The following is a 27,996-nucleotide window of genomic DNA, read 5'->3' as shown; positions in this document are numbered from 1 at the left end:
AGAGAATACAGAACCTCCCTAAAGTTATTGGGCTGAATAAAGCCCATAGTACTATAGGTTGGTCTTTCACAGGTCTCTTCATTTGCCCAAGTTTTTGCTTTTTATTTTTCATAGTTTACTTGAATTTTTGGGAAATTCTTGTTTATGTGATCGATCGGTTCGTGTGTGTGTTTTTTTTTTTTTCAGAAGAAGCTGAAACCAGTAATTACTTGTGAGCCTGTTTATATGAAAGTGCTCTTCACATTTTACTCTAAACTCACTAGCTGCGATAACCTCCTAAAAAATTCCAGAAACACCAACCAAATGAGCAGAAAGAATCCTCAAACTAAACTGTACTCATCAGAAGTTAGAACTAAACGAATAGCCCACAAACACTTTCTGTATAAGCAGCATAAGTGTTAAAGAAAGCAAACATTTAATTGTCGTTTTGTGGTCATCGACTATGATGGGTATTAATTAAATTACAATGAATATTGTGTTCTGTTTGTTTTTAGTAGATTTTGTCTTTCAATATCATTAATAATTTCATTTGTATGTTTCGAGTCTCTTGGCACTTTTTGTTGTCATAGTGAGAACAGAGGAACTCAATTCAAAAAAAATAAACGTACGATTTAGTTTGGTGTGGCTTCACGTGTGGGGAAAGACAAGGACCCACGTGCCATCTTTTACCAGGTTGTAAAATCCCACCGAAAAGATTCTCTTGTCGACGTAATAATAATTCACACGTTTCAGGGTCAAAATCAAAAATCTCTCTGAACACCCGGTTTGGTTATCTTCAATATCCGCCTTGATCTATTCATCCCTAGCAAAAACCAATTTACACATCGAATAAAGAAAGTTCCTAACCAAAAAATATCACGCCATTAATGAAATTAAACACTACTAGTATTCAATTGCTAAGCCTAAATATAGTAAGCTTAGTTAATAATAATGGCATGAAAATAACCAAACCGGATTTTCGTTTAAATGTCAAATTTACCCATAAAGACCCACCAGTTTCTGACCGTTCTTCTTAGCTTTTTTTTGTCAATCTCATCGTTATACGCAAAGAGTTTGTCTCCTTCTTTTTTCGCCTTTAATGAATTTGTCAAAAAAAAATTTCATATATTCTCGTAAGTCCATCATTCTTCATCACTACTACCAATCCAAAAGAGCTTTTTATTATTCCACTGATTCGTTGAGTTCACAAAAACAAAACCATGAGTTGGTTCCATAGACTCGATCTCATCGACCCGTACACGTGTTCACCACTCACCACCACCATTGTTGAACCTTCCTCATTGTTTTTAGGGTTTCCTTCCTTCATCGACGACGACGTTGAAGATCTACTCCATTTCTCATCACCTACTCCACTCGATCTATTCGAAACAGTGACGGATCTGGTTCAGATCAAGAAATCTCCGTCTTCTTCTTGCAAGTACAAGGTGATTCGTCGTAGTAGGCTAGAGGAGCCAGAGTATCCTCTCAAGTATCTTTGTGATCGTGTTTCTGATTTGGAATCCAAGTTTGATAAGTTGGTTAGTCCTAAGAGCCGTGACTGTGATAGGAAGTATACATTGACTAAAGAGATTAAGGGAAGTAGTGGTGAGAAGAAGTATAAATGGGAAGCGGAGATTCAAGGACCACCGGGGAGGAAGTACAAGGTGGAGGCGGAGATGGATGGGGAGAAGAAGGAGAGTAAGTATAAGTGGGAAGCTGAGTTTGAAGGTCCTGGTGAGAGGAAGTATAAATGGACGACTGAGGTTAAAGGAGGGAAGAAGGATGAAGAAAGTTTAAAGCTTGTTGCTTTGAAGAAGGAGAAGGCTAAGGCGAAAGCCAAAGCCATTGCTGCTGCTGAAGCGGAGAAGAAGAAGAAGAAGAAGAAGAAAAGTTACAATTGGACGACGGAGGTGAAGAGTGAGAGGGAGAATGGAGAGGTTTCGCATACTTACATCATCAAGGCTTCTACTGGATGCGAGAAAAAGAAACATGAGGACAAGGAGAAGAAGGAGAAGAAGAGCAAGAAGAAGGAGAAAACTCGTGTTGTAGCCATCGAGGAAGAGGAGGAAGAAGAAGAAGAAGAAGATGAGTCGCAAGAACATGGAGCTATCGTCCTCAGGAAGGTAAGTTAAATATCGTTTTTTTTTACTCTGCTTTAGTCATTGTCTCATGAAGTTGGTTGGGAACAGTAGTTCTATTTTGATAGCGATAAGTATGACTTTTGAACTGAGGTTGAGTTTTGTGTCTTCAAAAGTAGAAACCTTTATGTAGTTTGAGTGGTGGTTATAAGGTTAGCAAAACAGAGTGATTATAAAGTTTTATGCATAGGAACTTAATGAGACATTTCTTTGGATGTGATTTTTAACGAAAGCTTGATGTACTTACTACGTTGTTTCTTTGAATGGTTGTGGTTGTAAAGGCGTTTTCGAGAAGAAATGGAGCTGTTAGGGCTAAGAAGGGGAAAAACAAGGAAATGCCACCTGACTATGCTGCTGCGATGATCCAGAGGGCCTTCAAAGCTTATTTGATTCGTCGTTCAAAATCATTGCGTGCTCTTCGTGATCTTGCTATTGCAAAGACTAAACTGAAGGAGCTAAGAGCTTCATTCCACAACTTCAGCTACCGTCGCTTGATTGCTCGTGATGCTGAGGAGCGCCAGAAATTCTCAGAAAAAATCATTGTACTCCTCCTCACTGTTGATGCCATAGAGGTAATGTCATAGTCTAAATCTAGTTAATTACACTATAATAAGTTGTGAGCCCTTACCGTATAGGGAATGCTTTTGCTTTTTTCAAATCGTATAACATATAGATTTATATTAAGTTAAAAAGGTTTTAAGGCACTGAGTGTTGAGAACAAAACTTGTGTTTGTTTGGTATCAGGGAGTTGATGTAATGGTTCGAGGAGCAAAGAGATCCATGGTGGATGAGCTTGAAGCAATGTTGGATGTGGTAGACCCGCAACCACAGGGAGGGAAATCATTGTCGATGAGAAGAAGGACATTCGATATGCCAGACAGTTTGATCCGCAAAGAAATCGCAGACGGAGTGACTCAGATCGTCCAGATGCTTGAAACAGAAGAAGAGTGATGGAACTGTGTGTGTTTGTGACTATGGGGGCTGTTTTTGTTGTGTTTGTGACTTGGAATAATTTTAAGTTAATTAGCCTCTTTAGTTTGCTTACTGTTCTGAATGTTTTCTAATTATGCAGACAAAAATAATAATGAGAGGGGCTCGAATAAGAGAGTAGTGTCTCTTATCAGTGTCATACTCATCTCTCAAATCTTGTCTATTGTGTGCCTCTTAGTGTGTTTGTGTTTATCAGGTTATGTAATCCTTTTGTGTTCCCAAACTGGTACTCTGTTTTGTCAAATTGCTTATGTGTTGGTTTTGCTTATGTCTACTGTTTACTAGATACTATTTGAAAAAAGTATATGGCTTACCAAGCAGTGAAGCCCACAAAGGCTGGTTTGGAAGAGCCATTTGTGCAGAGCCACAAGACCAGGATTACTCTCTCCTCCAAGAATGTGAAAAAACCTCCTAAAAGGTTTTAGTTCTTTTCGTTTTGGTTTTGATATCTAACCTTTCTGATGCCAAAAGACTATATTGTGACAACTCTGTTTTAGCTTACATAAGTGAACAAAAAAGTAAACCTTTGTCTCACTTTCACAAAAACTCTCTTCATTGATTATGTATGTGAGAGTGCTCTTCTACATTTATTACTTGTGAGCCTCTCTGAGGCCTCCCATTGGTAGCTCATGACGTTTATCATCTAGCTTCCGAACAATTCCTTCACATTTGCAATATTGTCAAGTCTCAAACTAACAGATCCTCCAAATCTGGCATCGACATGACAACAACTCTGTTCTTATTAGTTATTGGGCCGTACATAGATTGGGCCCAATAAGTCCATAAAAATTAGGGTTTTTTTTTCATATGCCATAAAACGTCTCTTAGGTTAAACTTTCGTGTCCTTCCTTCCTTGCAGCAAAAAAAGCAGCAATACGCCGTCGAGCTTCGTTCGTCTCTCTCAGGTTTCTTCACTTCATCCAAATTTTGTATTTTTACATGTTTACCTGAGTATCTCGGTTAATGTGATCCATCGGTTTCGTATGTCTGTGATTGTACAGAAGAAGAAGCTGAGCTGAAAACATGGCTTACCAAGCAATGAAGCCAACTAAGGCTGGTTTGGAAGAACCACTTGAGCAAATTCACAAGATTAGGATCACTCTCTCCTCCAAGAATGTTAAGAACTTGGAAAAAGGTAATTTTGATCACACTCTCCTCTAATCATTTCGATTTTAGCAATTCAGTTTTGAGGGTAGCATATAGAAGATGTAAGATTCATTGTATTGGAACCATTCCAGAATAGGTCTTTGATTTTGCTTCAGTGATGATTTGAATGGATTGAAAGTTGAAATTTTTGAATTTGATGATTTTGGATCAAATACTGAATCATTGTTTGTGTTCTGTTTCTGCAAATGATATGTAGTGTGCACTGACTTGGTTCGTGGAGCTAAGGACAAGAGACTGAGAGTTAAGGGACCAGTGAGAATGCCCACCAAGGTGCTTAAGATCACTACCAGGAAAGCTCCTTGTGGTGAAGGTATAATTATTGCTCATCTCATCTTTTATATCTTGAGAAACACTAGAAGTGCTTTGTTTTCGGAACCATCCCTTAGTTCATCATCTACTTGATTAAACTAAGGATTTAGTCTTAGAACATGTCATTGTGCTCAATATTGTTCGCTACTCTATCACTGCGAGTGTCTCTTCACGTTGGCTGAGACTCTTTTAACTATTGGTGTTGTGTAACAGGAACCAACACATGGGACAGGTTTGAGCTTAGGGTTCACAAGCGTGTGATTGACCTCTTCAGCTCTCCTGATGTTGTCAAGCAGATCACTTCCATCACCATTGAACCTGGTGTTGAGGTTGAGGTCACCATCGCCGACTCCTAGACAACCCTACTACTGTTTTTGCTTTCTCTTTTTGGAATTTCTTTAAGAAACCATCTTCTTTCCTCGGTTCGTAACTTCACATGCGTCTCTCCTGTTGAGTTGGCTGAAGGAATATTTTGCTGTAGTGAAACCTATGTTATTGTGTTTTCTTAATTGAATAGATTTTGAGGATTGATATTAGAATTACGTTCTCTACTCTCAATTTAAGAACTTTCCGATTATACAAGACTTCTCTAAGTAGCCAACTTGCAATCATAGTTTACTTTATCTAATTTCAATCAGAGATGATTTCTTACGAGGAAGATTGAAATAGGCACTTTTTGAAAAGTAGTAGAACACAACAATTTTATCGTTTAACAAAATACAACTCATTCATCGTTAAAATAAGACAAATGTGTTTTCTGAGTACATTTGTCCAAACAGTCTTAGTGATGATCCTTTGTCTCACTTTCATGAACCATCTCTTCAGCATCCTCAAACCTCTGATCATTGATTTGGAGCTGCAGGGTGAATACAAAAAGTCAATGAAACCAGCTAATCTTTTGAAAACAAATAAGAGGAAGAAAAACAAATGAAAGCAGATGATTTATATTACCTCAAGCATAGGCTGAGCAAGACCTTCATCTCCATTGGAATGACCAATTACACTTGTCGGACTCTGAGATATTTGCCACTCTGCATCTTCATCTGCTGTAAAACGCACACAGAGAAAAACATCACATTTCTTTCATACCATTGAAAGATGAATACATTAACACACTCTTAAATTCAATCTCGTTGTATGAAATCATTACCTCCTCCACGAACATCCATCTGATCAGCACTGAACACCCAATTATGCCCACTTTCTTCTTCTTCTTCTTCTGAAAGATGCAATGAGACAAAAACAGTAAATGGCTAAAGTAACAAAAAAAATATGACAGTAGTAAAGCTGTATTCTTGTGTTGTTTACCATCAACAGGTTCAGGATTCAGCTCAGCACACTCGCAGAATACATCAAACATCGTCTCCACTTTCAATACACAAAGACAAAAGGATATGTTATCACCTTAATAACATCCAAGACTGTTATATAGTGATTCAAATAGCTCAAAACAAAAACTCACACTGGGTAGAGTCAGAAGGAACAAGCCTCATCTCTCTAATCTTTGATAAGTCCAAAACCTCAGTGGATTCAGTATCAGAGTCATCATCATCATCCTCATCTTCTTCAACTTCAATCTTCAATAATAAAACCATTAAACTTAGAATCCATTTAACAATCCTCTCAAATTCCAAAAAGAAGCACTCACAACATATCACAAACACTAGAAATCATCAAAACTAATCACAATGAATAAGAACAACATAGTTCCCCCTTTATTTAGCTATAGCAAGTCTAAAATCAATACCTGAGTATATATACAAGGAGATGAGTAAGCCTCAGGGTCTCTAGAAACAGCGTGAAGCGATATCGATAAGAAATCAACAGCATAACCTTTAGCCATGTCTACATCGCTCAGCCAAATCAATTTCCTGAAAACCAAATTAAAAAAAAATACCAAATTAAGCTACAACGCACTTATCTATCTCTGATCGAGAAGAAGGGAGTAGAGATTTCTGAGTAAAGAAATGATTCACCTGGAAGTGATGTAGAGAGTTCCGGGAGACTCAACGGGACGGTTTCCGAGAGCGACGGCGACGGAAGGCTGAACGTGCATAAGTTCCTCACCGCTAGATTCGTCAAGTACCGGCTTTCCTGAGCCATCTCCGGACCTAAGTGCGAACTCTCTTAGACCAGCCACCATGTTTTCCGATCACGAAGGAACGGTTGTTTACGTCGTCAGGGTTTTTCTTAGGGTTTTCTTTTAGAAGAGAATCAATTTTGTTCTGTTTAGTTTAGTGAGTGTGATGAAGATCATTAATGGGCCTTGTTAAAGAAGGGAATCGGCATAAAGGCCCATTAAAGAAGGGAATCGGCATAAAGGCCCATTAATAAATGGGTTGTTTTTAGTGGTCCAATTTCACAAAATTAAATGTTTTTTTTAATGTAATCTTATTCTTACATTTTTTTTATTTTTCTTCTCACTAAAGGTCGTTTTGATGTTTGATTGGTTAATGAAATTTTTTGTTGTGTATTAGTGTATATGTACAGTAAAACCTCTATAAATTAATAAGGTCGGGACCATGAAATTTTATTAATTTATAGAGGTTTTAATTTATCGATAAATTAATAATTATTAATTTATCGATAAATTAATATTGTATTAATTTATAAAGAGATTTTAATTTTCATAATTTTGAAAATCTTGTATTACAAAATAAGATACTTTTGTTATCATTCAGATTTTTAAAGTATTTTCTTATTTTATAATCTTGTCTATCGTAATTGCTAAGTTTAGAGTTTAGGTAAAAATAAGAGATGTTAGAAGTTTAGAGTTTAGAAGAAATTGATACTAGTATCATTCATGGTAATGATGAAGTCGAATAAGATATTGCGGTAATTTTGGAACCAATTACATATAAAGAAGCAATTATGACATTTAGAATTCTTCACAATTTTTGGATGAGATTTGAGAAGACGACAATGAAAAAGATTAGAGATAAGTTCCACAATAAAATCATATTTCACTATATATATTTATATATATATTAACATTATTTGATTATTAATTTATGATATTGATGGGACCATATTTTTACATAGGATTTTCAAAAAAATTATTATCTTATTAATTTATCGAAATGTGTCATTTTTTATACCGGCCCAACTCAGAACCGGAATAATTTATTAATTTATAGTGAGTATTAATTTAAAGAGTATTAATTTATAGAGGTTCTACTGTATGTAACTATGTATAGTGAAAATATGTCATTTTCTAAGAGAGTGATGAGGTGTGGGGATGATGGATAAGGAAGAGATGGGGGTGGTCGTGGGGGATATAGTATAGGGGAAGGTTATGGGTCATATGCAGATCGTGACAATGCATACGTTAATGAACGGATCATTGTCACCAACGACTCTTCTCTTCAAATTGTTATGTATTTATTTTTGTCTAACATATTCATACCGTAGATGTCGGTTTGATACAAAATTTAAAACATTTTTTGCCTCTTAGCTTTGTTTACAAACCTAGTTGCTTTCTACGGCTTCTCAAATGTAGATTGATGATAATTAATTTGGATATCATACACCTTTAAAAACTGATATGAACTTATAATGATGTAGTAGGTCATATACATCTAAATTTTCGACTTCAATCCCACACTCAAAAATACGATTGTATATTTGTATACGAACTATAATTGTATTGCGAATTTTATTTTGTTTTTAAAGGTTGTATTGGTGAAATGACTATAAGAAAAAGAAATACGATAAAAAAATGTTTTAGCATGGTTGTTGGTTTTTTTTTAATAATGTTATCAAAGAAAATTAGACTACGCCTCAATAATATATACGTCTACGTCTGACAATATTGTATAAGACAGCTAAATACATACGCTTACTTTAATCAATTAATATTCTCGTTTCATATTATTAGTTTCAGATGCCATCTTCGTATGCATGCATGTGCATCTTTGAATAGTTTATTTGCTAAACATCCAGAATCTGAAGAATAACAATGCGTGCACATATGCCCAAGAAAGAACAAAAAAAAAAGATCCAAAATCAGAAATAAATTTAAAACAAAACAACATCATTTCATATTTACACTTACAAAACAAAAAGTCATTTACTTTTACTTAAAGAAATCACTTTTCTCACCACACAAAACACTCCAATACCAATCAAAACTTTCTTAATTACTTATACATGATAACTAATCTTCTTACTACTTTCACTCGTCTGAACCATCACAGAGGTGATCTTTGCTCTAAAGTACCCAAACAATATATATATATATATATATATAAGATTTGATCGTTTGAATTTAAGCTTCTATAATGGCTTCTCCTCGTGGAACCCTAACCCTAAACACATGTTCCTCTCCAGTGCACTTATCAACCTTCACTACCCACCGACTCTTCCTCGCACGGTCACGATGATGATCGTTCATCGTCACCATCTTCTGATTATCGTTGACCCTCGTGACAAGCAACCCTTCTCCTATAGGCAAAAACTGCGTCTTCCTCCCATCGCTAAACCTCCATGAGCCTCTCGAAAATGCGTTATAACCAACCACAACTGCCACACCGCTTCCACCTCCGGTTCTTGCGCTTTCTTCATGGTGATTAAGGATCTTTTTAACGATATCTTGGTGGTTCTCTAGGTTACAATCGACGAGGACGAAATCCGCTTCTCCGAAATGATCATTGATTAGAGTGTCGTCGTTAGACTCTCCGACTACAAATTGTATCTGATGAATCTCTGATGGTTCCAACATTTTCTTGGATATGATTAGCTCTTCGATACCACGTAAAACGCATACAACTTGACCGCGTGTTTGGTTAGCTGCTGCGATTAGGGCAACGAGTATGTCGGCGTTTGCTGCTCCGGCGCAAGCCACGGCTATCTTTCTAGCGCTATTGCCGGCAGCTAGAGCTGATATGAATTCGGCAACGTTTGGTTCTTTGGTCCTTTGATCCTGAAAATTCAGATAGAAATATGTCAAAATGTGACATTATCAAGAAAATTAAATTTGGTTAAGACACTGAGATATGTAATTTTTACGAATATATAAAAAGAAATAAACTCTTACCGTTTTCAATGTACTAAGATAGGCTTTAGTAGCATTCTCAGCAGACCAAAAAGCCATTTTTCTTTTAAAATAATTTGAGGGACTTATAGAAGGAATATAGGATTTTCTCTCAGTACTCTCTTGCTTAGAAAGTTTTGAAGTTGTTAATGATGGTTTTGGTTTTAGGGGTGAAGGTTCTTTATTTATATATTTGGAGATTTGTGGATGGGACAAGATTCAAACAGGCTGGTCCAGTATCAATGAATAGTTTCTTATTGATTTAAAGACACGACGGAGAAATTGAATAAATAGTGGTCAAGTTGTAATAGTATTTCAACATACGTTATTACAATTTGGTATATATTTTAAAAGCGGACTGTCTCATTGTCGAGAGACCTTAGCTATTGTCACTATTAATGTTCCTTTTCCTTATGAACTTTAAATTGAATTAGACTATGTTCAAGGTTTCTTCTTAGTGGCATTTAATAATTAATAAAGAAACAGAGGATCAAAAGTTTTCTGTGTGTCTTATTGATATTCGATCTCCATACATATATATTCACAAAAACGTATCTGTACCAATCATATCTCTGCATATTAAGGAAACTAATTAACTCAGCTGATCACGAGAGATTCACGAACAACTTGATGACCAAGTCTTCTTAACCATGTGTGAACCGTAAGATAATCGGATCCATCTCCAACACCCCCCTCAAGTTGGAGCATACAGGTTTTGTATGCCTAACTTGATACGAAACCTCGCAAAAGAATCTCTCCCAAGTGGTTTTGTAAATATATCGGCTAGTTGATAGGCAGTACCCACATGCCGAAAGGTGATATTGCCACGAACAAGCTCGTCACGAACAAAATGACAGTCAATCTCTATGTGTTTGGTCCGTTCATGAAAGACCGGATTGGTAGCAATATGAATAGCCGACTGACTGTCACAACACACAACCATCGGTTGATCATGACGCACCCCAAGTGTAAACAACAACTGTTTCAACCATTTTAATTCAGAAGTAAGAAAAGACATCGCACGATATTCCGCCTCTGCAGAAGACTTGCTCACTGTGTCCTGTTTTCTTGTTTTCCAAGAGATCGGTGAGTCCCCTAGCTGAACAATAAAACCGGTTACGGATCGACGTGTGAATGGACATGTTGCGTAGTCAGAGTCGCACCAACCAGTGATTTGAAAACCTCCATTGCTACGAAGCAATATACCTTGTCCCGGATCAGATTTCAGATATCGAACAATACGAAGCGCCCCATCCCAATGTGCCTCACGAGGTTGCTGCATAAACCTGGCTAACATGTGCACCGAAAAAGCAAGATCAGGTCTTGTCACAGCCAAATAAATCAAACGGCCTATCAGCCGGCGATACCGCTGTGGATCAGGAAGAAGTGGAGAAGTATTCATGAACAAATCATGAGTTTGCTCTAGAGGAAATGCCGCTGGTTTAGCACCCATCAAACCAGTTTCAGATATGATGTCCAATGCATATTTTCGTTGACAGATATAGATGCCGGTGGCGTTTCTAGCAACTTCTATCCCCAAAAAATATTTCAAAGGCCCCAAATCCTTCATATGAAAACAAGAAGACAAATAATCTTTGAAATCCTGAGTCGCCTTTGGAGAGCTGCCCGCAATGATCAAATCATCAACATAGATCAAGATATTGATGTGAACAAGACCTCTCGTGAGAGTAAACAGAGAGTAATCAGAAAGAGACTGCACAAACCCATAGCTCTTCAAAGCAGTTGTTAACTTCTCAAACCAACATCTGGGAGCCTGTTTTAAACCGTATATAGCTTTGTGAAGTCGACATACCTTGTTAGGATGAGATGCACCAAATCCAGGAGGCAATTTCATATAAACCTCTTCCTGCAGATCACCATGTAAGAACGCATTGTGGACATCCATTTGATGAATTTCCCAGTTACGTTTTGCAGCAACATCAAGAAACAGTCGAACAGTCTCCATCTTTGCAACCGGTGCAAAGGTTTCACCATAGTCTTCACCCTCTTTTTGTTTGTTGCCAAGAGCAACAAGACGAGATTTATAGCGTTCGACCGAGCCATCCGAATTATGTTTAACTTTGTAGACCCACTGACACCCAATAGCTCTTTTTCCAGGAGGTAAATCCACAACTGACCAAGTCTTATTTGCTTCTTGCGCATCAATCTCAGTAGTCATAGATTGATTCCATCGTTTGTCTACCACTGCCTCTTTATACGAACGTGGTTCTCGAGCAGTTGCAATTGCGGCCATATAAGCAACATGAGACCCTGAAAAACGCTTCTTTGTATCTTGATTGGAGATTGGATAGCGTACCTTATCAGAAACTTCACATTCAGCGGAGTTGACAACAAAGTCTTTCAAAGTCACTGGTGGTTCACGTTTCCGTTGACTCTGTCGAGGAGGAAGCAGAGCCGGCGGAGCAACAACAGCGACGGACGGTGGGGGTTGTCGTGAAGGTTGAGGCGGAGGAGCGGGAATCGGCACCGGAGAGGAAGAAGAAGGTGTCGAGGAAGCTGTTGACGAGGAGCCTCGTGGATCATGTGTCGCCGGCAAGGAAGAATCGGGAATCGGCAATGGAGATGAATGAGCATCGTGTGACGTGGGAGCTGGGTTGTCATGTGGGCCAGAGCCTGTTGAAGTTGGGCCTATTAAATTTAATGGACTTACTTGTAAAGGCTGTTCATGGTCTCCAAATGGGCCAGGAGAGTGAGAAGCCCATAACTGTGGATTGTCTTCTTCATTCACGACTGTGACCGACGTAGAAGACCTCGAGGAGAAGGGAAATTCAACCTCCGAGAATACAACATCTCTGGAGACAAAAAATTCTGCTGCTTCTATATCAAATAATCGCCATCCCTTCTGACCGTGTGGATAACCCACAAAAACACACCTCCGACTTCGCGACTCAAATTTGTCACCGTGACGTCGCGGATTATATGCATAACAGAGACTGCCAAAAACCCGTAAATGCTCATAAAGTGGTGGTTTCTTATGAAGACGTTCATACGGAGTCTGATTGTTGAGCACTGGACTCGGCGTCCTGTTGATTAAGTAAGCCGCCGTGAGAACACATTCCCCCCAAAACTCTAATGGAAGATGTGCTTGAAACCGTAATGCTCTCGCGACATTGAGGATATGCCGGTGCTTTCTTTCAACTCTCCCATTCTGTTCCGGTGTATAAACACAGGAACGTTCATGAACTATGCCTTGTTCGTGAAAGAATTTTGTCATAGACAAAAATTCCAAGCCGTTATCACTACGTACGGTTCGAACGTCTTCACCAAATTGACGTTTCGTGAAGGCAAGAAAATTCTTTAAATGCCGAGCAACCTCTGTTTTGTCAACCAACAAATACAGCCATACACCCCTTGAGTAGTCATCGACTATTGTCAAAAAATACTTAGCTCCAGAATGAGATGTTGTCCGGTAAGGTCCCCACAAGTCACAATGTATCAATTCAAAGATGCGCACTGTTTTATTCAAACTTAAGGGAAAAGACTGTCGAGTTTGCTTAGCACGAAGGCATACATCACAAGCTTTATTCAAATGCATAGAAGAAACAGAAATAGCAGGAAGTTGACACACAACTTTCGCCGAAGGATGTCCCATGCGACTATGCCACAGCTCATATTCTTTTTCCTCCTTTGTAGTGACAGATGCCGCAAGCTCCATACTGCGAAAGTGAAATGTCCCACCCGCTCTAGTACCCATCCCAATCACCATCCTCGAAGTGCGGTCCTGGACCACAAGAAAGTGATCAGACATTTGCAAAACACATCGATTCTCATCCATCAATTGACCAATTGAAATCAAATCTGTGTGAAAGCCTTCTACATAAAACACAGACTGCATGACCAGATCAGATCCTAATTTAACGGTTCCTTCCTTGACAGATACTCGTTCTCTACCATCAGCCAAAATAATTAAAACTGGAGCCATATCTCTTATATTTGTCAAAACATCTAAGTTCCCCGTCAAATGATGAGAAGCCCCTGTATCCATAATCCAAGAGGGATAGATAGACTTACCCGTTAACTTCTCTGTAGAGGGACCCTTTCCAGCATTAAGAATCTTCTTAATAGTTTGCCACTGATCATCGGTCAAGCCGCTTACACCATCACGATCCTGATCCGTGATCACATGATTAGCTTGGTGAGTTGTGTCGATGTGCGGAACACTCACACAGTTAGCATAAGCATGAGAACCACGACCTCGACCTCCACTAGAACTTGCTCCTCCGCGACCGCGACTCTGCAAAGACCGGCTACGCGGACGGTCACCCCACCATTCTGGATATCCAATGACAGCATAGCACCTGTCAGAGACATGGCCAGTCCGGTTACAATGTTTGCATACAACACCCTTGTCTTTATCATCATTCCGGGGTTGAGAAAATCCCGTACGAGACCGCAGCTGAACAGCAAAGGCACTGACATCCGGCTGAACCTCCAACGCCTTGGTACCATTCAGAATCAAATCTTCTTCTTGCCTCACCAGATTATACACCTCCTCCAATGATGGGACCGGGTTGCGAGAGACAAGACTCGAACGAACCGTACGGAACAAAGTATCATCAAGACCAAAAAGGAATTGTTGAACCTTGTCTTCTTCACGATCTCTTTCTTGAAGAGTAGCAAGATCACAGTCACATTTGCCGCATTTGCAGACACGCAAAGGACGAGAAATTGCCATGCTATCCCAGATCTTCGTTAGCTTTCCATAGTACGTTTCGATAGACAAACCTCTTTGTTTGCAGCTTGCAAGCTCAACCTTGATCTGCTGTAGTCGTGGTCCATTCATCACTGAGAAGCGTTTCTGCAAGTGATCCCAAAGATCCTTAGCGACATCTCGATGTGAGATGTTGGACTTAAGCGCAGGATCAATTGTCATCTTGATCCAAGACACAAGAAGTGCTTGAATAGTCCACCAGTCTTCATAATCCGAAGATCCTTCGTCAGGCCGAGGAATTGCCCCCGTAAGAAAACCAAATTTTTTGCGAGAACAAAGCGCCGTCTTCATTGCGCAAGCCCACTCGTCGTAGTTATCTCCCTTCAACAATGGATGAGAGATGACAGCCCCTGGATTATCAGCAGAGGTCAGATCATAAGGTGAAATCGTTCGCCTTACTTCAGTCGTGTTCACGGCATGATTGCCGTTCGGATTCGCAGCAAGGTTGCTGTTCGGGTTCGTCGGAAAATTTCCGGTTTGAGGAATACCGTCCACCATCGTCGTTCAAAAGAAAAGAAAAAACGTTTTTGTTTATAGAAATGATTCAGGCTCTGATACCATAAAGAAACAGAGGATCAAAAGTTTTCTGTGTGTCTTATTGATATTCGATCTCCATACATATATATTCACAAAAACGTATCTGTACCAATCATATCTCTGCATATTAAGGAAACTAATTAACTCAGCTGATCACGAGAGATTCACGAACAACTTGATGACCAAGTCTTCTTAACCATGTGTGAACCGTAAGATAATCGGATCCATCTCCAACAATTAATGTCCACTTTGGAAATGTGCATCCCAATTCTTAATCACAAATTCACAACTAAAAAAATATTTCTATTGGGCAAAACATACGTGTAGCTTAACAGGGTAATCATCTTTTTAATGATTTCGAAATGTTTGTTGTCGAATATGTTTCAAACATGCATTAGTGTATGGCAATGAGTGTTCTTTTAGGTAGGTTAAGAGTGTATATAAACACGTACGTGTTTACTTGTAAAAAATGGTGACTTTTATATGCAAACATAAATACAATGTAAAAACAATCACGCTTCAAAGTTAGTCAATATATAATCTGGATGTTGGAACATGTATACATGCATACTTAGGACAGAAAAAAATAAAGCTTATATATACTTTATATTGATACCTTTAGATAATAGTCAGAGTTTTTCAACTCTAGATACCCTATTTATGATTAGTTAAACTAATAATAAAGAAAATAATTAAATATTGCATTATAAGGAAAAAAATGAGCTGTAATGTCGAGTGCAGCAGGGGCAATGGAGATCTCAATGAGATTAAAAATAGAAAATAAAAGTTAATAAAAAATAGTGCAACGAAGAAGTGAATTGAGATTGATACACATCTTAGGGACATAGAGAACATGGGTCCATGTTTGCTCTGACAACAAGCTTACAGTTTTTCTTACAAGATTAGATTCTCGATTTCACAAAATTAATTAGTTATAAACGTACGGTTTAGATGAATCATCAGAATGGATAGTATACATTACGGTCTTTGATTGTACAATCTAGTGACCGTCCTATCTCGTACGGGTTTCCATGAAGCTTCATATACACTTAATCTAATTATGCATTAATCATTGTGCTAACCAAGACTGATAAATTTAATGTTAAGCGTATGGTGAAACATATCCATTCTATAATATCATATACATCAAATTGCTATATATCTTTATTTAGGACCTGTTTCTGAAATATATGTGTTTTGATGAATTGTCCGACTAATTCATATATCTTGTTTTTTCGTTTTATGTGAATTAAATTCATTGTTCTATAGAAACCATTAATCAAATTCTATGATTGATTTCAAATTAAGTGGTGGTTGCTATACATGAGATGCAGTTAGAAAAAAAATCGTGAAGGATGCGTTGAATACAAAGGCACAAAGAGCCACAGTGTCCCATGCTGATAGATATGATTCAGAAAAAAATGTTTCGAATTTGTTTTGGGTTTATTGAGACATGTTCTTGCAATTGATGAAGATATATCAATGCACGATGTTTTTTCCACTTGAACTAGTTTCATGCATCTGTCACTATTATTGTTTTAAAACCCTATCAAGATAAGGGGAGGGGATATTGAAGGTTAATTTGGCCAGACGGGACTGGTCCAACGGTCCGAAAAGATTTTGATATGGTTCAAGTTTTAATTTAGTGTGAGATATTGTGGTCCAGTTAAATGCAACTCCAAACAGTTTCTATTGGTTCATTTAAAATTGTAGATCATGAATAAAAATACAAAGAGATAGCAATGTATCAATTTTTTATAGATTTTAAGAAGAAAAAATGTATCAAATGTTTACAAAAAAAAAAGTAAAATAGGAAAATCCACTAACTTGCGAAAGTCTAATACGATCCAAAAACAGATAGGTCTTCGAGTTCTTTTTTCATTTTCGTAAAGAAATGATGGTGAATTGGTGATCATGTAATGTCTCGAACGTGTAAAGCCATTTTGTCTTGGTCTGACGTTCAAAATGCCTTGGAAATATTAAGATCGTAAAATATCATAAATAGCATAAAACTTCAAAATGCATATACGTATATAATGAGAGTTTGATGCATGCACTACACAAACATTATAAGACGTAGACTCTCAATAGTCTTTATCGTCGCGACATATATATTTCAGAAAAGTCTTAAAAAGATATATTGGTAGCGAATTAAAAAATCGCGATAAAAAATGGATGTATTCAATGAGTTATGGTCGATGAAATAATAAAAATCCAAATTAAAATATAAAAAAATAAAGCGAACGTGGGATTGGGATAATGTTGAGGAGGAGACAACGATAAAGAACAGTGAGTGGCTACAGATTCTGCTTCGACCATTCCAGGAGACATCATCTTTTATTTAGTGTTCTTTTTTTTTTTCAATATAAATAATATCATATGTATTAATTTTCCCTTTTATTTATTTGTTTCCTTTTTTCTTTTGATTCTTATATTTTTCTTGTTTCAAATGCAGTGTAGTAGCAGCATCAAAATACAACATAAGCAACTGCGAGGACTTTGTATGGGTAACCAAAGACGACCTTTTGGAATTCTTTCCTGAGCAAGCTTGAATTCTTCAACTAAGATGATCATTACCTGAGTCACTCTCACCAGAATATTACTATCTTAATCCTTTCTGGGATCAAGAGCAGGAAGAAGAGGCTAGACACCCATAGTTAAGGATCCACTAATGGGAGGAGAAAAATCAATAACAAGTTAGTGAGGGTCTTGACATTAAAAATAGTATTAATTAAAACTTAACATCATCAGAGTAACACTAATGTGGATGCTCTCATCAATGGTAGTTGACTTGTATTATCGTCTTTTTTAAAAAATATAGCACAACGTCTCCAAAATCAGAGTCGTATGCTTTTTCACCACGCTTCCAAACGTCTCATATTGGGAGGGAATCACGTTGGAATGTTGTGCTCTATACAGTAGACGCGCCTCGCCTTCCGCCACTTCTTATGTATAGCGCTCCGCTTCTGGTTCCGGGGCGAGAAACGCATATTCACCCGCGATACCATTCTTCCTAGACAAAATTAAAAACCAACCATCATTTTATTTTAGCTTTGCTTTAAAACGGTACCACACACAATTTTTAATAAAAAAAATCACAACAAATAGGCAAAGCTTCTCTATATCCATCTTTCAATTATTTTCAAACGATCAGGGAACCTTCTTAGACCTTGTTTTGGTACTAATAGAGAATTACAAATTATTCTATTAAAAACAAGAATGGGTCTTAAAGATTATTTGAACCTCACTGATAAAGTTAGAGAGAGCTAAACGGAAAACAAAAACTACCCATCTTACTATTCAACCTTAAGAACAAACAAAAGCAAAGCAAAGCAAAATCAAACAAAAACACACAGGAGACATAACATTCCCATCCTGATATAACCATCGATGGAGTCTGGTTCTAGTAAAATCAAGGGAGGATCTTACGGCGACGAAGAGGTGTTTCGCGCTTAACATAAATCTTCTCCACTTCGTTGAGCGGTCGGCTTGATCCATCTGGAAGACTCATAAACTTCCAGCCACCTCCAGATCCACGCTTGCCCTTAGCACCCAATTTCTCAACTGTGATGTTCCATCCTTCTGATGAACGTCTCCTACTGTACTTGTGGCACTTCACTTCTCCTCTCCACTGGTTTAGAGACCAAAACGAAACATGTGTAGAGTTTGTTATCACCAAGGAGAAATAACTAAAGAACGTCTAACAACTCAATAAAAACTTAAGAAGGAAAGCTGATAATATATATCGAACAGATGGCGTGGATCTATCAAACCAATAATCTCGTAATCAATCCACAAGCATGTAGCAATATCATTATAACTTTCAATCTCCCTAAGGCAGTTTCCCGAGTAAGATTAGCTTTGCCTTTCAATGTTGATCTCACAAACTACCAAATTTAGAGTAGAGGATCTCAAGCTTTCACTCTAAATTGCAAGCAGGTCACTTGATAATTAACATATGGAGGGGAAAACGTCTCAATAGACCAAATGTAGTATTGGTTTACTAAGTCAATGCATACTCAAGTGGGCAAAAGAAGGAACTTACTTTCATTTTGTTGAACTCAAACCTTCGGACAAATTCTTCGTAAAGCATGTCATCCTCTTTCTTTGAGATCTCATAGTGGACTTCATCCATATCTTTGATTGTACCATCCCATCCTTCTGGCATGACCTTGAAGTCGGGCTTGTAATTAAGTGAGGCCACATGAAATTCCCGGTCATGTGAAATGAAGAACCTGCATGAGTTACAAAGGGTTTGTGTCATGATATATCACTAACAATGCTACTCGCAACACTAACTACCATAATAATCAAAGATATGGAGAACAAGGGCAAAAACAGACTAAACTATTTGGACATAGTGAAGACTATATAAAAGTGAGCACACACAGATACTCTATTTAAATCCTCAAGTAGCATTATACCAATGTATGAACAGAAATAAGAATTTCCATGAGAAGTAACTTACTCAGGATACTCATCAAGCAAACGCTCAACAGAATCATCCAAGGGACGACCAAGCTTCTTCTCCTCTTCTTCTTCATCTTCTTTAAGAAAAAGAATGGCGTGAACACGCTGCCTCATAATCCTATAATCCTTAGCAAGCCTCTCAACGGTATAAACCTCAGGATTCTCTTTATGCAATCTATACATCTCAGTCTTCTCAGAGTCTTTAAGATAAGAGCCTCTAGCTCCAGGCTCTTTCACTTGCTTCAACAACACACTAATCTCCATCATTCTCTGTTTAATCCCATCAACAAAAGCCCTACCTTCCTTATTATCTTGATCAATCTCATTAATCATATCATCATACTCATTCATTTCATTAACCAAAGCTACTTCCTTTGGACCTAACTTGCTCATTACATCTCCCGAATCAGAAGCAGTACCATCAAAAGAAGATTTCGACGCAGCGTTGTTGTTCTTCTGACGACCAACTGAGACACCATCAAAATGCTCCTTGGTTAAACCAGTAGACCACATAGATTTATTGTCCCAGTCTAGATCATCAGATCCTGTACCACCACCAAATGACCCTCCCGTTGCAATATCCCAACCGTTATCATCGCCTCCAACTCCATCAGATCCTGATTTTGCAGAAAATGCTCGATTCACAGTACACTGAATGAGCTTTGATGAAGCCCTCGTGCTAGGGTTAAGTGAAACCGAGGAGAAACGAGAAATAAGCCTACTCAGGTTATACATTTTCTAGTGATTCCTCAAAACCCAAACGTTTGAATTGCACAGAGAACGCTGAAACAAAAGCAAGAGAGAAGATCTCGTAACTAAAACACACAAACACACACACACACAAAGTTCGAATTTTGATTATCTGAAGATACAATAGAGTGAGATTTGTTATTACCCAAGAGAGATGAGAAGGTGGGAACTCCGATTAATCGGAATAAATGGCGTGAAGAGTGTCACGATGAAGACCCAACGGAGGCCAATAGCGACTGCGACAAAGGAAAGGGGAAGGGTTTTGAGAATTAAGGAAGAGTTTGTATTTATGATTTAGCCCCCTGTACTATCCTGGTTATTACAAATATTACCCAATAGTTGATTTTGTTTTATTTATGATCCGTTCCTCTGTATCTTTAACTTTTTATTTGTTACAATTTAAACCCTGAACTCGATTTAGTGTTTGTGTATGTGAAATAGAAATTTCTTGGACTTTTACAATCGCACAAGATTTGTTACTACTCTTAGGAATTTGAGTTTACTCTTAATTTTGGTCCTACGGTGTTAAAGATTTTGGTTTGTTAGTGAATCTAATGATGATGATCTTGTAAGAAGATGAACCATTATCACAAAAGTCTTTTAAGTAAATAATATTAATCCCAATGACCTCAACAATAAGAACATAGTTTAATCGATGATTTGGAGATAATTAGATCTAAACCGATCACAAAGAAGAAACCCAAAAACTCTAGAAATTAGAAAACACACAAAATAAGAAGAAAAAAACTCACACAACTAAAACAGAATCCTTTTTTAAGCTCCCTTCCTTTCTACACAAGAAATCTTTCCGACTTTGAACCGAGAGAATTGCTCAACCACTATGAGACTGACTCCTAGTATCGCCTGAATCATCATCACCACCATCTTCATCTTCCTCATCTTCTTCTTTGTTAGGACCAGTGTTCATATTACCGTAACCATGATAGGGAGTTGTGAAATTGTTCATAGCTGAACTGTCGTTGTGGAAAGAAGAAGGCATTTGAGCCATTGGTCTCACTATACCACCACTACCGTATGGTTGTTGTTTCGGCTCCTCTACTGTGGCCATCACTGGAGGAGTTGAATTCACGGTAGTTATGGTAAAAGTAGGAGGTTGTTGCTGTTGCGGTTGTTGTGGTTGTGGTGGAGCATAAGCCTCTATAATACGAGGTTTCTTATTCTGATTTTGCTGTTCTTGATGCATCACAATGAAACTTCCCATTACCACCTGTCACAAATTATAAAAGACCTTTTAGTGAATCTCTACAAAACAAAATCCAACTTTTCTACAATCTGAAGCTTTAGACATATGTCACCTGAACAGGACCGGCTGCTATAAGCATACCAGCGAGGCCACCGCCCACGATTTTGCCATTTGGTCCGGCTAAAGAAATGCTCATCCCACCAGACCTACCTTTGGTTCCTCCGTTTTCAGTAGGCATAAAGGAACCCGACAGCGAAAGTATCTCAAATCGACCCTAAGAAAAAGAAAAAAAAATGACTCAAGAAACGCCAAGAAACCCATCAAGAACCTCATAACCGAAGTTAAATTTGGTTACCTCATATGTAAGAGTGCCACCTGAAGAAGTAGGCTGACGAAGGGTGACATTAGAGATGGAACCAGTTGCAGAGAGAATGCAGATAGCTCTAGATCCTTGTTGCGAGTACGGCATAATCTTCATTGTTATATCCTGATATATATAAAAAAAACACTCAATACAAAGACTGATTATGACAATAATCCAATATCAAAGCTTCAGTTACAAGAACTGCAGGGATGAATTTTATTACCTCACCGGCATTAACAGTAAACTGATGAGTCATAAAATTTGCACCCACATAGAATGAGAGCCCAGGAGGAGTAGGAGCTACTACTGCATTAGAGCCAATCAGGTAATTTAATTAAAAATCCTAATCCTCAAGCAATCAACTCAATGACAAAACAAAACAGATTAAACCAGATAATGAAAAATCTGCTGAACAACTTAAACACCTTAAGATAAAAAGGAAGAGACAGAGATTATACTGTCTTTTTTTTTGTCTTTTTTTTTTTTTTAAATCAACTTTATAATTTCTGTATATGTTTGGTCAGCATCAACAGATTCGCTTTCTCTGTCTCTAACTGGTCTGATAAGTGATAAGCTTCTTCAGACAAAATCCAGTTACGATGGTCCCACTTCCCAACATCTCAAAATCCACACTCATCAAATTATCACTCACTCACTCACTCAACATATAACCAAAAACCCAGATCAGATCAGAACAGATCTTAAATAACTGAAACCAATGCAAACAGTACAAAAGATTTGGACTTTTTTTATATACCTGGGGTTACATACTGAGATTTCTTGACGAACTCAACAGGCTGATGCTGTTGCTGAGCTCTGCCTTGTTTCCAGTTAGAGTGATGATAATCTCCAGACAATGGAATCGAAGATGAGATTGGAGTTGGAGACAGAGTTGGTCTTGAAAACCTAGGGTTCAGACTTCCATCTGGTGCGTACTTCCTCGGTCTTCCTCTCTTCTTCTTCGTCGGATCTGATCCGGTCGACGCCGCTGCTGACCCTGGAGTCACGGTGGCTGAAGCAGGATCCGGAGTAGGAACCGGAGCCGGAGGTGGTTGAGGAGTTACCACCGTCGTGGGACTCACGAATTGGAGAAAGCTAGGGTTTTGTTGTTGTTGAAACTCTGTTCTTGAAACCAAAGCTTCATCTCCCTTAACTGTGACGACCCCACTTGGACTTATTCCACCTTTCTCCTCCATTTTTTTCTTCTTATTAAACCCACAAAATTCCCCTAATTTTTACTCTGCTCCTCAAATTCACCAAACTCTGATTCTTGAAAAGAAAAAAAAAATAGCTTTTTTAAGAAGATGAAGAAGCAAAGGTTATTTTTTTTTTCTTCTTGTATGTATTAACCAAGAACTATTAAAAAAAGATATAACAAGTTGGATTAGAGACAAGAAGAGATGAAATAGCTCAAAAGAATCAAAGATCAAAGAAGAGAAATTTGATTTTTACAGTTTTTAGATTTGCTTTTTTGCCCCCCCAAACAATTCTGCAGCTGAAACACAACAACACTGTAACAGAGAAATGCCAAAGCTTTTTTCAATGGAGATTAAACTTCAAAAAAAAAATTATACATGCAAATATCTCCACCAAAAAAAAAAAGAATTCACAAAGAAAAAGAAGATAATTTTTCTCTCTTATTAGACGAATGAATTTTTAGGGTTTTTGCAAAAGGGAACCTAAATAAATAAAAATGGAAAATTTCAGGAAAAAGAAATATGATAATATATAGTAGTGATAAAAAAACCATATAAGACAGTTGTATTATTTAATACGAAATATTAAGGATTTAATTAGTTTAAAAATCGATATAATAATTACTAAAATCAAAGTATTGATTTTGGTTTAGGGAAAGATCCACGTCCGTCTTGGAAATTTAATATTTCTAATTAAATAATTGGAAACACGAAGAAAAAAATAAAAGTAAAAATTTCGAAAAAGAAAAGGAAATTAAAATAAAATAAAATAAAATAAAGAATACCAAACTTCTGACAATCTCCTTTGTCTTTTTTTTCTTCTTCCAGTTAAATCACTTTTGAAGTAAGGTTGACCAAATAAAATTTGCTTTGAATACCTTGCTTAGACCAAATTTAATCTTTCTAGAATAAGCTAAGATTTAGATTTATTTCTTTAGTTTTAGTACAGAACTACAGATCATCATCATAAGGAGATCATCAAACTTTTAAAGAGACGTTAGGACAAAAAAATTGACATTGTTTTTTTTTGCAGCAAGTACATTGGTCGGTCAAAGTCAAACTAATCTTTCCGCAACACAATCAGTGTACACACACACTACTTGGATCTGATGATGAGTTTGACAGATTTAGACCCTCTCTCTTAATCAGCAGGTTCTTTGCAATTTTCAAGAATCTGTTTTTTTTTTTTTTTTGCTCAATCTTTTCAGCCATGGCGTGATTGAGGAGTAGTAATAGATTTTGCTGACATAGGCGAATCGGTTCGAGGGGTTTGAGGCGATGACACAAATCTCTTGTTAGTTGATACTTTAAGACCCTTTTTAGCGCTTTGAGGCTTTGTAACACTTGCTTTATCTTGCTCTGATGTCACTTGACCCTGAAGTTTCTTCAAATCCTACAAACACCAAAATTCTTGGTGATTTTTGGACCAATACATAGAAGATTGCATTGAAAAGATCATTTGCAGGTAAAACTAATACCCTTTTCCTGCGGCGTTCTTGTTCTTTCTCTTCTCTGAGTTCTGTATAATCTTCTAGCATCAAAAGTAGGCGATTCTGAATGAAGAACATTAGATTAAAAGGATGGATCAATTGAAAGTATGTAAAGAGAAAATATAAGTAGAGAGGTAAGAAGATAAGTTCATACACCATCAAAGAGAAACTCAGATTCTTTCTCTGACTCCCAAATTGTAATCTTGGAAGCTAATGCTTCCACCATAGCTAAGAAGAATTGAAAGAGATTTTTTAGTTAGATATAAGCAAGCATTCACCAAAGATAAAAACAATGTGTTGGGATCATTTATATATATAGAAACCTGGAAGTTTATTAACAAGTGCACGAGCTTTCTCTGCACGTTTGAGGATTATATGAGATCCTTTTCCAGCATTGTATCGGTTTTCATCCTACACAAAAAAAAATCATAATTAAGTAGCCATAAACTGAAATCTTTAATGATCAAAAAAGTGACTAACCTGATTATATTCTTCAAGCCAATTCTCTTCCTCACAAGCACTCAACCATTTCTCAGTTTTTTCAAGAATCTCTTTTCTACTTAGAGCTTCCTCTTTCACTTTCCCAGCTCTATACTCAATCTGTTCTAGTATATACTCAGGGTTCACATCTCCTGATTCAATGGCTTTGATTACATTCTCAACCGCTATATCTTCTTCTTCTTCAAGAACAATGTGTGTTCTTCTACATATATCTTCAAGCTCTGACCTCTTTTTTAGAACAAGTTCTTTCATTTTGCTCCACTTCAACTCCTCTAACCGACACAACTCATCTTTAACCTTTTAAACATTTAAGCAAATCCATCAGCGGAAAAAACAAATCTTAGAAAAAAAGAATTGATTCATGTAGTTGTAGTGAAAGGTTTACCTCTTGAAGCAAATCTATAGAAAGACTATTAGGTCTGGTTATTTCAGAAACGGTAGCAGCTATATTACATGAAACATTCATGAACTTTTGTTGTTCTTCTGCTGGTGTATCCATTAAATTCCAAAACTCAAGCATCGTCATCACAAGATCTTGAAGCTGCAAAATCAATAAAAGAGCTTTATAAGAAACAAAGAGCAGAGTTTAAGTAAGATGTTAAAATAAGTTTAAAACATTGAACTGACTTCTTGCATTCTCTGTATCTTTGTCTCATGCCATTGTTTTACTAATGAAGCTAACTTGTTAAGTGTTTCATTACTTATACTTCTTGACCCTTCAGATTCTACTAAACTTGGGTGAACCTTGGTGACAGTATCTCGAAAATTCAAACCGAGAACAGAACAAAGCGATTCAAGAGTTCTTAGATGATCTTGAATCTGTTTCACTCGGTTTCTCTGCGCCAAAACAACAAATAAAGCATTAGTTATTTACATTTGATAAATGAAATACAAAATTATGGTAATATGTGGATACCTTTTGTTCTTGAAGTGTGTAAAGCTCTCTATGTAACTCTTCAAGCTTCCTAAGAGATAAATCAGATTCATCTACAGAAAGATCAGATGAGCAAGTCTCATCAGAATCTCCATTAATCTCATATCTAACACATCTTATATCTTCAATAACTTGAATAAACTGAATCTTCCTCTCTGATTTTCTCTTTTCCATGTCTTCAAGTTTCTGAAGAATCTTTACAAGCTCTTCTTTCAAGCTTCTCCCACTTTGATCAGACTGTTGTCTTCCAAGAACCGGTGGCTCTTCCATTACAGAACATATAGCGACAACTCTTGCTTCTGAATCAGCAATCTCTTGTCTTATCTTAACCCTATCTTCTTTAACCTTTTCGATTTTCTTACCATACACGTTTCTGCATTCGTCTTCGATCTCAATCAAAATCTTCTCTCTTTCTGCTTTAGTTTCTCCAACCTCTTCCCATATAATCTACACATCAAAAACAGAAACACATCCAATTTGAAACGGTTGTTTTTTTTTTTTGTAATAATTATTAAGCAAACCCTTTTCTTGGAATTGAAGCAATCACAAACCTCAAGTTCTTGTAGAAGAGATGCACAAACTGATTCGATATGAGTTTTGGACATTATTATCTCCAAACTCTGTAAATACATTTAACAACATTCGTTATCTTATTCAATCCTATGAAGATAGTCCTTTTTTCTCCTCAATAGATAATTTCTCCGGTTAAGTCCTCAAAACGATAACAAATTACATTCATTTTTTTTTTCAGAACATAGATGAATTTGAACATGTTATCTCAAGAATCAATTTAAATATCTGAAACCAGAAACCATAATTTCTTTTGAAATTTTTCATGGACAAGAGATGAGACTTTTTACCTGGATTGAAGGACACAAGCCGTTGTTTTTTCCTAGAAAATATTTAGGATAGAAATTAAAAAAAAAAAAACAAAGAAAAAAACATCCAAGTCAAAAACGAAAAAAATTACAGGTAAAGTCGTTAAAGATAAAAGAAAAAGAAAAAAAATTACAGGCAGAGAGAGAGAGACTGCTGTTAAAGGACCGTTGAGCGAACGCTTTTTCGTATATTTATATTCTCCCCCCTAATCTTTTGATTTGTGTAATTTTCGCCCCGGAATTACCATAACTTAGTTCATAAATTAATTAACAAAATGTTCTATTTGTTTTTGTAAACTAAAATGTTCTATTTAACATTTTAAAATAGAGTAACTAAAAATCTTGTCAAAAAACCAAGAAGTGAAGGATGTTTTTTAAATTCTTTTTTGTAAGATTGTGTATATTTATATTAGTAATCATCAATAAATAGATACTTTGTGTATAATAATATTTTTCTTTTGTCAAACAAACACCAAATCTTTAGATGAACACATTGGTGTTATGGTAAGAAGAAAAATAAAAGTCAGGTCAATTTGGTGATTTTCCAAAACTAAAGAACCAAATCAAGAATAGGTTAAAAATGTGACCTGAAATTACACAATGACAATATCGATACCGCGTCAACTGAGTTAGAACTGTAATTACTATGAGATAAAATTGGGTCTGTTTTGTATCTACAGGTATTGTCTCTATTGGTCAGACCTTGGCCATCGATAACCGACACCTGGTGAGTAGATATACGAGGAGCAAGCGTGATACGGACCCCGAGAAACTTTTAGTAAACATTAAAAACTTTTTTTTACTTAAAAAATGTTGAAAAACAGAGTTATCACAGAAATTGGTTTATATTCCTTTCTTTATTTTTATGTTAAAACGTTTTTAGTGTAGTCAGTCAAAAGATAAAAGCTAACGTAATTAACATCAAACTTCTATTAACATAGAAATTACCATAACTTAGTTCATAAATTAATTAATAACGTGTTCTCTTTTTTTTTGTAAACTAAAATGTTTTATTTAAGATTTAAATATAGAGTAACTAAAAATCTTGTCAAAAACCAATAAGTGAAGAATGTCTTTAAAAAAAAAAATTTGTAAGATTGTTTATATTTATATTAGTAATCATCAATAAATAGATACATTGTGTATAAATTATTTTAAACAAACAAACAAACACAAAGTCTTTAGATGAAAAAAACATTGGTGTTATGGTAAAAAATAAAATAAAAGTCGGGTCTATTTGGTGATATTCCAAAACTCAAGAACCAAATCAAAAAATAGGTTAAAAATGTGAGCTGTTCCTAATTTACACAAAGGCAATATCGATA

At 36.7% G+C, this 27,996-nt stretch overlaps 7 protein-coding genes across 14 annotated transcripts; 2 read left to right on the top strand and 5 right to left on the bottom strand.

Moving 5' to 3' along the window:
* The first annotated feature begins 819 nt into the window (after window positions 1-819).
* LOC104739771 (BAG family molecular chaperone regulator 7) lies at window positions 820-3,375 on the top strand. Its single transcript, XM_010460223.3, has 3 exons — window positions 820-2,102; window positions 2,399-2,689; window positions 2,862-3,375. Exons 1-3 carry the CDS (start codon window positions 1,200-1,202, stop codon window positions 3,066-3,068), a joined length of 1,401 nt encoding a protein of 466 aa, XP_010458525.2. The 5' UTR covers window positions 820-1,199; the 3' UTR covers window positions 3,069-3,375.
* Window positions 3,376-3,780: 405 nt separating this feature from the next.
* LOC104739761 (small ribosomal subunit protein uS10y) lies at window positions 3,781-5,122 on the top strand. 2 transcript variants are annotated; one of them, XM_010460213.3, is made up of 4 exons: window positions 3,781-4,012; window positions 4,109-4,242; window positions 4,471-4,584; window positions 4,797-5,122. In XM_010460213.3, exons 2-4 carry the CDS (start codon window positions 4,131-4,133, stop codon window positions 4,937-4,939), a joined length of 369 nt encoding a protein of 122 aa, XP_010458515.1. In that variant the 5' UTR covers window positions 3,781-4,012; window positions 4,109-4,130; the 3' UTR covers window positions 4,940-5,122. The 2 variants fall into 2 exon arrangements, with proteins under 2 accessions (XP_010458515.1, XP_019093533.1); XM_019237988.2 differs by having other exon boundaries at window positions 3,920-4,012; window positions 4,112-4,242.
* A 105-nt stretch (window positions 5,123-5,227) lies between these two features.
* Window positions 5,228-6,831, bottom strand: LOC104739746 (chloride conductance regulatory protein ICln). 2 transcript variants are annotated; one of them, XM_010460195.3, is made up of 7 exons: window positions 6,560-6,831; window positions 6,331-6,454; window positions 6,046-6,160; window positions 5,892-5,951; window positions 5,734-5,802; window positions 5,535-5,629; window positions 5,228-5,439 (listed from the first exon to the last, which is right to left on the bottom strand). In XM_010460195.3, exons 1-7 carry the CDS (start codon window positions 6,724-6,726, stop codon window positions 5,365-5,367), a joined length of 705 nt encoding a protein of 234 aa, XP_010458497.2. In that variant the 5' UTR covers window positions 6,727-6,831; the 3' UTR covers window positions 5,228-5,364. The 2 variants fall into 2 exon arrangements, with proteins under 2 accessions (XP_010458497.2, XP_010458506.2); XM_010460204.3 differs by having other exon boundaries at window positions 5,535-5,626; window positions 6,560-6,828.
* Window positions 6,832-8,595: 1,764 nt separating this feature from the next.
* On the bottom strand, window positions 8,596-9,879 carry LOC104739736 (uncharacterized). Its single transcript, XM_010460183.2, has 2 exons — window positions 9,619-9,879; window positions 8,596-9,504 (listed from the first exon to the last, which is right to left on the bottom strand). Exons 1-2 carry the CDS (start codon window positions 9,673-9,675, stop codon window positions 8,851-8,853), a joined length of 711 nt encoding a protein of 236 aa, XP_010458485.2. The 5' UTR covers window positions 9,676-9,879; the 3' UTR covers window positions 8,596-8,850.
* A 7,662-nt stretch (window positions 9,880-17,541) lies between these two features.
* LOC104739726 (small ribosomal subunit protein mS75) lies at window positions 17,542-20,407 on the bottom strand. Of its 2 annotated transcripts, XM_010460172.3 has the most exons (5): window positions 20,250-20,384; window positions 19,353-20,137; window positions 18,930-19,119; window positions 18,314-18,515; window positions 17,542-17,897 (listed from the first exon to the last, which is right to left on the bottom strand). In XM_010460172.3, exons 2-5 carry the CDS (start codon window positions 20,087-20,089, stop codon window positions 17,776-17,778), a joined length of 1,251 nt encoding a protein of 416 aa, XP_010458474.1. In that variant the 5' UTR covers window positions 20,090-20,137; window positions 20,250-20,384; the 3' UTR covers window positions 17,542-17,775. The 2 variants fall into 2 exon arrangements, with proteins under 2 accessions (XP_010458474.1, XP_087329260.1); XM_087473134.1 differs by lacking the exon at window positions 17,542-17,897 and having other exon boundaries at window positions 17,990-18,515; window positions 20,250-20,407.
* A 281-nt stretch (window positions 20,408-20,688) lies between these two features.
* Window positions 20,689-23,678, bottom strand: LOC104739707 (AT-hook motif nuclear-localized protein 6-like). 5 transcript variants are annotated; one of them, XM_010460155.2, is made up of 6 exons: window positions 23,125-23,678; window positions 22,430-22,941; window positions 21,896-21,978; window positions 21,664-21,795; window positions 21,421-21,582; window positions 20,689-21,332 (listed from the first exon to the last, which is right to left on the bottom strand). In XM_010460155.2, exons 2-6 carry the CDS (start codon window positions 22,866-22,868, stop codon window positions 20,937-20,939), a joined length of 1,212 nt encoding a protein of 403 aa, XP_010458457.2. In that variant the 5' UTR covers window positions 22,869-22,941; window positions 23,125-23,678; the 3' UTR covers window positions 20,689-20,936. The 5 variants fall into 5 exon arrangements, with proteins under 5 accessions (XP_010458457.2, XP_010458462.2, XP_087347601.1 ...); XM_010460160.2 differs by having other exon boundaries at window positions 22,430-22,935; window positions 23,125-23,533; XM_087491475.1 differs by having other exon boundaries at window positions 21,896-21,975; window positions 23,125-23,327.
* A 99-nt stretch (window positions 23,679-23,777) lies between these two features.
* LOC104739698 (65-kDa microtubule-associated protein 9-like) lies at window positions 23,778-26,801 on the bottom strand. The gene is made up of 10 exons (XM_019232828.2): window positions 26,654-26,801; window positions 26,345-26,413; window positions 25,776-26,240; window positions 25,487-25,696; window positions 25,245-25,400; window positions 24,839-25,156; window positions 24,682-24,769; window positions 24,513-24,586; window positions 24,347-24,421; window positions 23,778-24,261 (listed from the first exon to the last, which is right to left on the bottom strand). The coding sequence occupies exons 2-10, from the start codon at window positions 26,396-26,398 to the stop codon at window positions 24,073-24,075; spliced, it is 1,629 nt and encodes a 542-aa protein (XP_019088373.1). The 5' UTR covers window positions 26,399-26,413; window positions 26,654-26,801; the 3' UTR covers window positions 23,778-24,072.
* Between the last annotated feature and the right edge of the window lie 1,195 nt (window positions 26,802-27,996).

This window comes from Camelina sativa, chromosome 2, assembly GCF_030686135.1.
Source record: "Camelina sativa cultivar CO46 ecotype springtype chromosome 2, ASM3068613v1".
Lineage (NCBI taxonomy): Eukaryota > Viridiplantae > Streptophyta > Magnoliopsida > Brassicales > Brassicaceae > Camelina > Camelina sativa.
This window is presented reverse-complemented; position numbering and strand designations above follow the sequence as displayed.